Here is a 12688-nt window from a genome sequence, read left to right as displayed (position 1 = left end):
AAAAAAGAATAAATCAAGTGAAAAGATTGAAACAAACAGTGCTGATGATGAAAATTTTTAAAAAATGCATTGACAAAGAATAACTATGAAATTCTAAAATACTTGGAACAGAATGAAAGAACACATCATGCATGCAGACATCAATATGGCAACACTGCAAACAATTAGAAAATATGCTGAGAAAATAAAAACAAGTTTTTAGTCTATCTGTCTGTGAAGGAAAAATTCATGCATTTTATGTGATACAAGACCATTTATTATTAATTTTATTAATAATACAATTTTTCACTACATTTTCACTTCTCAGACTTGTCTTGAATTGTTTTTATGAAAAGAAGCAAGCAATTTTCTCTGCCTAATATTATGAGCAAATGTTGAAAAGATTCAGTATCATAAAAACTCCAATAAAATAAAACGCTCAAGTCTGCACATGTAACTACGTTAGCACATTTCTGAATTCTGATTGGCCTGAGATGTTTGGATAGATAGGACCAGTGACTTCATATAACAGCAATTTAGAAAACAAAAAAATTTAAGTTAAAATGAATACAATGAAATGTTTTGGGAGAATAAATACTTCTTTCTAATCTTTTCACATTTTAATATCCATATTAACAGTCAAATTCAGCATATTCAACTACTGGTAAAGAAATAAGCAAATTACTGGCTTTCTGCTATATTTCAGAATTGCAGGTTACATTGCAGTGCAACTGTGCGCTCTTCAAAGATAACATGCATATCCTATCCTCTCATTGGTAGTACTCTATTACAACAAAATCAGTGATAATTGACAAAACAGGCATTTGTAATAACCAACATTCCCCAATTTATATGTGATAAATAAGGTAAGCATATAAGAAACTGTAGAAAGTTTTTTTTTTTTTTCACTTGGTTGCAAATTTAAATTAAACTTGGCAAGAAATTATATCTTGTTTTATCCTTAATAACTTAACATAACAGAAACATATTTCTTACAAACAACAAATTCTCACCAAACAAAACTTGTAAAAATGAACATATTAAACAAGATTGTGAGATTTTACAGCCCTTCCCATAATACATAGCATTATACATGTCTGTAAGGGTGTGTGCTTTCCATTATGGGATACAAAGGCAATTGATATGAAGTAAAAATTCTTCTGCGTGATTACAATGTCTAGGCTAAACCAGAGAGGCGTGAAATGCTGATTGAACTGTTCTGGCTACCACGAGGTATAGTAATGTGTTGATCTTTGGAGTTCAACAACCAGATCCTCTGCCTACTACATCTTCATTTCGGTGACCCATTAGTAGCCCTGGTATATATTACCAAGCAAATAGACCAGTGTTTCTCAAAGTGTGGTACGCGTATCTCTGGGGGTATGCAAAAGGTCGTTAGGGGGGTACGTGGCAATTTTCGGCTATGCATAATTAAAGGGGTCATTATATTTTTCAACAAACAGTGCAATTAGAGACAAGCGGGATAAAATGGCACTAATTAATGAATCACACATCCCCTCTCCAACAGAAACTGCCATATAGACCAAGCAATACCATATTTTGCCAGTGGAACATATGGTTTTGCTTTTTCAACTCAACTGTTGAAATGCTAATTTGTCTTTGGTTCGGGCGATCTTTTGTTAATACCACACCAATCATATGCAGTTCTTCGCTGCTCTGCGTATCTCAAGTCTTGTAAATTACTGGTAATTTTTGCTTGAAATAATGGGAAAGAAGATGACGCTATTTGGGTAGATGACTTTGACGATACACACCAAGAAACTGTTCTCGATGCCAAAAGTAGTGATAGCAAGTAGGAGCTTCTTGGCAACTCACACCATTTTCAGTTTTTTTCTGAAAACTTTAATTTCTGAAAATTCCCGCATGTATCTCGCAACACGATTTTTTACCTTTAATTTTGGGAAAAAAGTTAGTTATATTCTAGGAAATACAGTATTTTTTTTTAGCTTTCAAATTCTTACATATCAATCATTGGTTAAAGATTGGATTTATAAAACCCCCAAAAGAGAGCAATATAGCAAATACAAGTAGCTGGATCAAATGAAATTAATGAGTGTGTTGTCTGACATCTCTAGAGAACCAAAATTTAAAACTAAATCATATTTTTTGTTTACATGACCATCATCATCACCGAATTCCTGCAATATACCCTCAAAGGGTGTACAGGATATGATAGTACTACATGAAAAAAATTACATCATTACTAACTTCCTATCTACAATTTTCTTCCAAATCAGTCTGTTACTTGTCAAGACTCCAACATTATCAGAGCTTTTTTATATCGTCTAAGGCACTTTGTACCGTATCAATCCACCTATATCTTGGTCTACCTCTGGGTCGTTTTGCTGCCAACCTGGCAGAGAACACTTGTTTTGCTAATCTTTCTTCACCCATTCTGTTTAAGTGACCATACCACCTGAGATTAGCTTGCTGACAATGTCAAGTTCTTTCCTAATATCCTTGTTTTTAATATGATATTGCCATTGATGCCATCTGTTCATGCCTCTAATCTTTCTCAGGACTCTCATATCTGCAGTCTCTAGTCTTTGGTCAAGTGTTTTACTTCTGACCCAGCTCTCAGATTCATAAGTTAAAACTAGTTTGAACACTGTCTGGTATACAGCTAATTTAGTATTCCGACTAATTTCTCTCTTATTCCATATGAATTTATTCAATTGACTTCCCACCATACCAGCTTTGCTGATTCTGTTGTCTATTTCTATATTTAATTTACCATCTTCAGTAAAAATCTTGCCTAAGTAGCTGAAATGTTTTACTTGTTCCACAAGTTCCCTGTTCACAACACAGTTGACATTTTTGACAATTCTACCTATTTTCATTGTCTTTGTCTTTTTAATGCTGACTTTCATACCATATCTATTACAACAGTTATTCAATTTAGTCAGGGAATCTTGCAAACTTGTTGCAGATTTATTCAGAAGTATAACATCGTCCGCATAAAGCAAAGAACTGACATTAACATCTCCAATTTTGATATCATGTTTAATACCACTTTCCTTCATAATGTGACCCATATAGATAATGAATAACAGAGGGGATGATGTACATCCTTATCTCACACCAGATTTAACATTAAACCATCTTCCTGTATTCCAATTCTAACTGCTGGCTGAACAACTCAAATAAAGACTGAGTATTGCTTGATATAATGCCCCATTGACACCATATAACTGTAGCGTATTGAATAGCTTCTCTCTTGGCACCTTGTCATATGCATGCCTTTTCCAAATCTACAAAACTTAAATACAGATCTTTGTTATATTCCCATGCTTTCTCGACTGCCTGTTATAAAGTGAAGATCTGATCCTGACAGCCTCTATTTGGCCTCAATCCAGCTTGTTCTTTGCCAAGCTTTTCTTCCACAATTCTTACTCGTTTCTCAAGTATACTTGCATAGATCTTGCCAGGAACACTTAGCAGGGAAATACCTGTAATTCTCACATTCAGTTTTATTTCCCTTTTTATATATGGGTACTATGAGAGCTGTACTCCAATCATTGGATATTCGTCACTCTGTCCTGGATTTCTGAACTATGCAGTGCAGCCACTGTAAGACTTTTATACCACCATACTTCAGCATTTCTGATCGAATATCATCTACTCCTGCTGCCTTTCCACATTTTAAGCCATTGATGACTTTTTCTACTTCAAGTATGGATATGTATTCCTGACTGCATGCCTGATCAGTGTTTTTTACCACTCTGTTGTCATCACTCCTTGTTTCATTTAGCAGTTTTTCAAAGTAATTACTCCATACTTCAAGGATATCTTTTTTCTCCCGTTTTCATGTCACCTTTATCATCTCTAACTCCTTTTACAGCACTCTTTCCTCCATTCCTAAGCTTCTTCAACAACCTCCAGAATATTTTACCACCTTCTTTGATATTTATTTTCTATATTCTTGCCAAAGTCCTCCCATGACTTTTGTTTAGCTAGTTTAGCTGTCTTACATTTGTCTCTGTATTCTCTAAGAGCACAAGCTGACTTATTTGCCAAGAACTTTTGTTATGCTTTCTTCTTTTCCTTCACTGGCTCTTTAACTTCCTGTGTCTACCATGGAGTTCTAATTTTTCTATCCTTGCAGACAACTTCACCACATGCCTCTTTAGCTGAATTAATAAGGGCTTTCTTCAAGGCTTGCCACTGAATCTCCAAGGTTTGAATCCTGTTCTCAAACTCTTTCATTTTTTCTTCAATCATGTTTGTGTATTTTAGTCTACAATTCACATCTGAGAGCTGCTCAGCTTTTATTCGCTTTAAAACTTTCTTGCATGTTATTCTTTTCAATATGAAATTCAATTTTATCCTGCTCAAGACTAAATAGTGATCACTTCCAGTTTCAAATCCTCTGTACACTCTTGTGTCCTGCACCAAGGAGAAAACATCACTAATATTTTTGTATGTCTGACAATCATTTCCTACTCTGCTATTTAGATCCCCAACAAGGACCAACTTTTCCTTTTTCATTGTGTCAGTTGCTTTTTCTAAAGCATCAAAAAATTCCTCCACTTATTTGTGCCTATGTGGGACCATAGGCACAAATAAGTCTCATTGTCCAGTTCCCCATTCTCATATTTGCCTACATTACTCTACTTGAGACTGACTGCCATTCAAGAAGATTAGCCTTGTATTTTGTGTTGAATTCTATGGCTACTCCTTCTTTTCTTTAATTGTCATTGCCTGAATATAACATTTTGTATTTATTGCTCAGAATACATGAACGTATAAATTCAAATAAAATAGATATTTAATTTTAATTAATATTTTAAATGAATGTATTAATTTTAATTAATTTATTTTTAATTAATTAATTAGGGGTACTTGGTAATAATGAAAATTTAAAAAGGGGTACGCGGATATCTGAAGTTGAGAGACACGTATTAGACCATCGAACTGAAGGAAATTGTCCAGTAGTGAACTGACATGGTTGCAGGTGTGGTATCCCTTCCCCTTTCAGAGAAAATTTCAAACCTATGTCACTAGGTGATTGATGAGTTTCATCATCCAGTGTAATACGACCACCTGTTATTGGAAACTTGAAGTGGCCAAACACCGTGTATTGATTTCAAGGCAAATAAATCAGTCACCTTTTTTGAGGGGCTGCTGTAAAATGATTAATCTGCTTTCTGGTATTAGTATAATACACAAAACTTAATGATAATGCTTTACAATACTTACATCTTTAAACTTTTTAACTCCATTTTTAAAAAGTTAAGAGGCATTCATTTGTTTAAGAAAATATATAATCACCAAAGCACTTTTATCTTGAAAAAAGGTTTATCGAATGTGTTTGTTTATGATAGGTGTCTTATTCGACTTTAAGGTACTTTCTTCAAAATAATTTTTTTTAGCCTTTGTTTCCTGCAAATTACTTATTTTGTATCTTAGTTTTGTTTATGAACATTAAAAAAAAATTCTACAGGAAGAATTTTCATATACGTAATTTTGTCCTGCTTTGGACAAAACTAATAAACTAATTTTCTAGTTTATCATTGTTTTTGAGTATTTTTCATAGTAATCTAAGGCTTGAGTAATTTCTCCAAATATACCTGTGAATATGCTTTGTATATATATTTATAAAATATCAATTTACTTCTAGCTCTTTCCAGGTGTTCAGCTAAGCATTGGTTTGTGCCATAGTACAACACAAGAAAAAAGTAAGGTAAATTATTTTTTCTTCAGTATCATTATGTTAGTAACATAATTGTAATTGCCTTGTACATAATCACAGTATTTCACTATTTTTATGGAACATCTACTGTAACAGTGGTGTTTTTTTCCCTTCAGTTAAAGGGATAAAACCACCACTGACCCTAGTTGACTTTGTAGGCATATTGCCCACAAAGTGTTCTTGGTAAGATTTTTACAGAGTAGTTCACCAATGCCCCCCCCCCTTTTTTTTTTTTTTATCTGGGCTCAGAACCGGCATGCAGCTGAGATGTATTCATGACTAAGCCATGTGTGTTCATGGTTCCTGTTCTGGGGGCAAAAAACCCGAGTTTCCAGGCAAACCCCACCTCTGTATGAGACCGACTAACTCACCTTTTGTCGAAAGAGACCAGATAAAGGTTCCTCACTTCACTGATGGGGAATCAAACCCAGGTCATTCCAGCCAAAGGGCTTCGCATCTATATTGACTCAGCTATGGAGGCTCACTGTAACAGTATAGTGTGCTTATTTGGTGTGCTTGCATTTTGGCATATTTACAACTGATCTAAGCAGTAGTCATCTTTTAATGCCTTTAAAAGATGACTACTGCTAGCAGTAAGCTAGAATATTTAAATCAAGAAATACTCTTGTTGAATCCTTTTTCCAACTATAAGGAAACAGTCTTAGTGCAAAGCATCTTCATGAGTGGCCAGTATATATACATATACTGGCCACTGAATTAGAAACCTTTATGCAGATGTAATGTAAATATCACTTACAGTGTGTATGCAAAGTACTTGGTCGCGTGCGTCACCACGTGTTCTGCACAAGTATTTAAAAATGCTGTGGTCAGTAAATGTTGATCACAATGAGGTAAAAAAAAACAAATGATGTTTCAGAGTTCAATAAAGGGCTTCTTGTGGGTTCCCTTTGGCTGGAGCCACAATTTTGAAAACAGCAGAGCTGAATGGTTTCTCAGAAGGTGAGATATCCCAGGCATTTAATCAGTGGAAAAATAACCTACATTGCTTGTCTAAGAGGCATAACTCTGGTCCTAAGAAAATCTGCCATCAACGAGATCGCCGTCATCTGAGAAGGCTTGTACAGAAACAGAACTTCCTGTGTGCTGCAGTTGACCAAAGCATTTAATGAAAGCTGTTTCCAACCAATATCTCACCAAACTATGCGTGGAGAATTGAAAAGGATCAGTGTTTACAGTTGTATGCCTATATGGAAACAACTGATTTCTCCAAAGAACCAGAAAGTTTGTCTCTAGTGGTGTCAGGAACACTGTGACTAACACTGGAAGACTGGGAAAAAGTCACATAGTCCAACAAGTCACAGTTCACCTTGTTCTTTACCAATGGTAGGCAGAAAGTTTGGCAGGAGCACCACCTCGAAAACCTTGTGTTGTGTTCACAAGGAATATCTGAACATTGTTGTTAATCAAGTCCATCCTGCAATGTTGATTTTTTATCCAGCAGGTGATGGTTGGTTTATGGATGACATTACTACTGTCCATCAAGCAAGAATTGTTCAGCAGATTCAGTGAGTATGACAGCGCTCCATCTTTCTTGGCCACAACGAAGCTCAGATCCGAATCCCATTGAGAATGTACAGGACATGTTTGAAAAACAGATCCGAGAGCAGAGTCCTCTTTCATCAAATCTGAACCAGTTCAAGGACTGTCTGGTGAACATCTAGTATGTTGTAGATGTAGATCCAATCCAACACCTTGTGGAGTATGTCAAACCACATCTGTGCTTGTAATTCGAGCTAAAGGAGGTCCTTTAGCTATAATTATGATAAAAGAATTTGGTATTAAATAAAAGTTCATAATTCAGTTGGTATGTGTAGAATATATATAGAAAGAATGTATACTAACCTCTATATACAAGTAGCCTGGTTGTGAAGATACTTCACATGCAAACTTTCTTTGCTTGTTTGGATAAAGGATTAAACAAGAATATAATGTCTTGCACATTTAATTTATAAACTAAGTGAAAAATCTTTCTATAAAAGAACATATTTCTATACTGAATCTAACAAAAATCATGCAAAGGCGTGCTTTTTGTTAGATTCAGTATCTATCCACTTTGCCCATGTTCCTCACTGTGGATATTTGTGGAGGTGACAGAATGGTCTGCATTGTCCTGCAGACCATCTTGTTTATTGGAAGCCTGAAGTAGCGTGACAAAACCATAAAAATAACTCATCTGAACACTTTGTTGAGTGAGATTTTCTTGAGGAGAGGGGGGGAGGTTGAGTGCTATTTGGCAATAAGCATCCATTTGAATAATTAGCTGTTGCATATATAAACTACTCGCTGATTAATCCAAGTTTTCAAGAAGTTAGCAAGAATGTTGGAAAACATTGTTTTCCTTGAGCCATAAAACATTCAGATGTCGACAGTGACTAAAGCAAATATTTCCTGATTGACAGCAAATTTGAATGGTGGCAAGAGGTTTTGAAAATTTCCCTAGATTATCATCAAATTTCTGACCTATACCCTCAGTGAGTGTACAAGGTATTATGATAATACCACATGAAAAGTTACATCATTACATTACTTCGTATCAATAATTTTCCTCCAAATTAATCTGTTATTTTCAAGACTCCAATATTATCAGACTTTACATTTCTGTCTTCTAAGGATGGTGATGGTGCCACTCTTGACCTCTACTAATGTTGATTTGGGGTTTGTTCTTGTAGTTGATTTTTTGCTGTTTTCCCTGATTCCCTGACGAAAATAATGGCACTAGGCAATACCTCAGCCAGCATGAAATTCTGTCATGATGTACCACCATTTTTGCATTATAATTTAAAGCCAATAAGAATACTGTTTGGATAAATACCTAACAGGGTGCACCATGAGAATGTGGTGCACTCTTTAAAAGTCTATGTGGAAATCTCCAAGTTATCCAACTTTGAACTTTAAGCACCACCATTTCCATGGATATTCCTGTTAATGGACCACAATAAAACTGTAAAACATCTGTTTCAGTTTGACGTATTTTGAAATGTAGAAAGTGAGTTGCGATTTCATTCCCATTCCACTAATTTATTTTGGTGTCTAGGTGTTTACCTGGATACTAAAATAAAGAATACAGATAAGCTGGCAATTTGAGATTTAGCCAAACAGAATTCACAATTTTATTTATTTATTTATGTTGCCTTAATAAATTTGCCTGAATATATTTGGGTATGGCCATAAGACCAAAAAATAATTTCCTTAGTTAACATTGTATTAGTATTGTATTTTTTTCCTAATTTTAGGAATTTAAATGAAAATACTCATATGGCCATTTCCATTCATTTGTGTTTTGGATGTAGCTTGAAATAATGGAATTTTCATTCTTGACACCTTAATGTTAATTCATTGGCCTTACTCCTTAACACCAGTGAAATGCAATTGAAATATGGATGCTATTCTCAGAAACTGCCCTACCTACATTCTATTAAATTATAACTCCACTAAATTTCAGATTAAGTAAAAATTCTACTCAAAAACTATCATCCTGGCCAAAAAAAAAAAAAAAACTTAAATCTTCCAGTTCTTGCCCATCATCTCCAGATATATATATGGTTTACTTAAAACCACAAACTTAATTCTCTCCTTACCCAAGGAGAGAATTAAGCTTTGAATTATGAACATAATTAAGAATTAGGCTTCTGACCTAATGTCCAATCTTCACCTTCTCATGGTGCACCCTGTTAGGTATCTATCTGGATACTGAATGAACGAGCATGGACTGGCAATTTGAGATTTAGCCAACCCAATTGCTAACCTATAATAGATGCTACTGATTTCCCTTGCTATAAATTATTCAAACGGCTAAGCATAATCTCAGGGTGCTTAAGGTTCAAAGCTGTATAAATGAAAGGAGACCTCCACATAGCCTTTAAAGGAATGTGGAGAACCAACCAGGGATTCTGACCTAATGTCCAATCTTCACCTTCTCATGGTGCACCCTGTTAGGTATCTACCTGGATACTGAATGAATGAGGGTGGACTGGCAATTTGGGATTTAGTCCACCAAATTGTATTCTTATTGGCTTAAACCACAATATAAAATGATGGTATAACATGACAGAATTTCCTGCTGGCTAGGGCATTGCCTGGTTAAACAAGTCCCCCATTTCGCCAGGGAACCAGGGAAACCAGTAAAAAGTCAAGTACTGGAACAAATCCTGAAGCACACCCCAACTCGACACGACCAGAGTTCAAGATCGATACTATCAATATAAGAAGCCTGAATGGCAAAGAAATGGAGCTAGCCGAGGAATTGAATAAGTACCAGATTGACATAATAGGGGATCACTGAAACAAATAAGAGGATAATCTTCTTGAATAGCAGGCGATATCAAGTAGAATGATGTGGGCAAATATCAGAATGGGGAACTGGACAATGAAACTTATTTATGCCTATGGTCCCACAGAAGGTTCTATTAGATAGAAGTAGAGGAATTTTTTGAGGCTTTAGAGAAAGCAACTGAGACAGTGAAAAATTGGTCCTTGTTGGGGATCTAAATAGCGGAGTAGGAAATGAATGTCAAGCATACAAAAATATTTTGGGAAAATTTGGAGAAAAGAGCAAAGCTAATAATAATGGCAAATACCTATTTGATTTCATCTCAGGACATGGACTAGTTATTACTAACACCATGTTCCAAAATAAAAATGTGCACAAATTCACATGGAAAGAAGAGGGAAGGAATAAGAAAAGTCTCACTGACTATGTTATTGTTGATAGTGATGTTTTCTCACTGGTGCAGGACACTAAGAGTGTACAGAGGATTTGAAATTGGAAGTGATCACCATTTAATCTCGAGCAGGATTAAATTGAATTTCATATTGAAAAGAATAACATGTAAGAAAGTTTTAAAGAAAATAAAAGTTGAGCAGCTCTCAGATGTGAACTGTAGACTAAAATACACAAAGATTATTGAAGAAAAAATGAAAGAGTTTGAGAACAGCAACCAAACCTTGGAAATTCATTGGGCAAGTCCTGAAGAAAACAAAGTTTGATTCAGCAAGAGAAGCATATGGTGAGGTTGTCTGTAAGGATAGAAAAATCAAAATGCCATGGTGGACACAGAAAGTTTAAAGAGGCAGTGAAAGAAAAGAAGAAAGCATATCAAAAGTTCCTGGCAAATAAGTCAGCTTGTGCTCTTAGAGAATACAGAGACAAATGTAAGAAAGCTAAACAAAAGTCATGGGAGGACTTTGGTAAGAACATAGAAAATAAATATCAAGAATGTAGCAAGATATTCTGGAGGTTGTTGAAGCAGCTCAGAAATGGAGGAAGGAGTGCTGTAAAAGGAATTAGAGATGATAAAGGTGACATGAAAACTGGTGAAAAAGATTTCCTTCATGTATGGAGTAATTATTTTGAAAAATCACTAAATGAAACAATGACAGTACAATGGTAAAAACACTGAAGAGGCATGCAAACAGGAATACGTATCCCTACTTATCATCTAATTCCTGATGTACCTTCAAGGGTTCTACAGGATACGATAATACTACATGACAAAATTTATATCATTACTTTCCTATCTATAATTTTTCTTCAAATCAATCTGCTACCTGTCAAGACTTCAACATTATCAGATCTTATATTTTCTCTCTTCTAAGGTACTTTTTACCATATCAATCGGCCTATATGTTGGTCTGCCTCTGGGTCTTTATCTTGCCAGCCTGGCAGAGAACACTTGTTTTGCTAATCTTTCCTCTCCCATTCTGTTTAAATGACAATACCACCAGACATTGGCTCCAGTAACACATGTCTGGATGCTAACTATGGCAAGTTCTTTCCTAATATCTTCATTTCAATATGCTATTGACATTGATGCCATCTGTTCTTACCCCTAATCTTTCTCATGACTCTCATATCTGCAGTCTCTAGTCTTTGGTCAAGTGTTTTACTTCTAACTCAGCTCTCAGATCCATAAGTTAAAATTGGTGTCGACACTGTCTTGTATACAGCTAATTTAGTGTTTTAACTAATTTCTCTCTTATTCCATATAAATTTGTTCAGTTGACTTCCTATGTACTAACTTATTTGATTCTGTTGTCTATTTCCATATTTATTTATCATCTTCGCAAAAATCGTTCCTAAGTTGCTGAAATGTTTTAGTTGTTCTATAGGTCCATTCACAATGCAGTTGATATTTTCATTGTCTTGTTATTGCTGACCTTCATACCATATCTATTACAACAGTTATTCAATTTGGTCAGCGAATCTTGCAGATTTATTTAGAAGTATAACATCATCTACATAAAGCAAAGAGCTGAGATTGACATCTCCAATTTTGAGATCAGATTTAATACTACTTTCTTTCATAATGTGATCCATATAGTTAATGAATAACAGAGGGGATAATCTACATCCTTGTCTGACAACAGATTCAACAGTAAACCATCATCCTGTACTTCCTTCAATTCTAACTACTGACTTACAACTCAAATAAAGACTAAATATTGCTTGATATAATGCCCATTGACACGATGCAGCTGTAGTGTTTTGAATAGCTTTTCTCTTGGCACCTTTGTCATATGCCTTTCCAGATCTACAAAACTTAAGTACAGATCTTTGTTATATTCCCATGCTTTCTCGACTATTTGTCGTAAAGTGAAGATCTGATCCTGACAGCCTCTATTTGGCCTGAATCCACCTTGTTCTTCACCCAGCTTTTCTTCCACAATTCTTCTCAATCGTTTCTCAAGTATACCTGCATAGATTTTGCCAGGAACACTCAGTAGGGTAATACGTCTGTAATTCTCACATTCAGTTTTATTTCCCTTTATATATGGGTACTATGAGAGCTCTACTCCAATCATCTGGAATTCATCCTTCTGTCTAGGCCTTCTGAACAATGCAGTGCAGCCACTGTAAGACCTGTATACTTCCATACTTGAGAATTTCTGGTCAAATATCATCTACTCTAGCTGCCTTTACACATTTCAGGCTTTTGATGGCTTTTTCTACTTCAACTTGAAGTAGGAAAAAAAAAC

General features: G+C 35.2%; 1 protein-coding gene across 1 annotated transcript in view; it reads left to right on the top strand.

Annotated features, from left to right (window-relative positions):
- The window catches only part of MED17 (mediator complex subunit 17), a 183886-nt gene that overhangs the window by 92258 nt on the left and 78940 nt on the right, over positions 1-12688 (top strand). Inside the window, exon 8 of the mRNA XM_090391000.1 lies at positions 5621-5683. Coding sequence (XP_090247126.1) covers positions 5621-5683 — 63 coding nt within the window. The remainder of the gene's footprint in view (positions 1-5620; positions 5684-12688) is intronic.

The sequence above is a fragment of the Typopeltis vanoorti genome, chromosome 4 (assembly GCF_054136105.1).
Source record: "Typopeltis vanoorti isolate ZY-2024b chromosome 4, IOZ_Tvanoo_1.0, whole genome shotgun sequence".
NCBI classification, from domain to species: Eukaryota; Metazoa; Arthropoda; class Arachnida; order Uropygi; family Thelyphonidae; genus Typopeltis; species Typopeltis vanoorti.
Note: the sequence above shows the minus strand (reverse complement) of the source record. Positions and strands in the feature narration are given on the sequence as shown.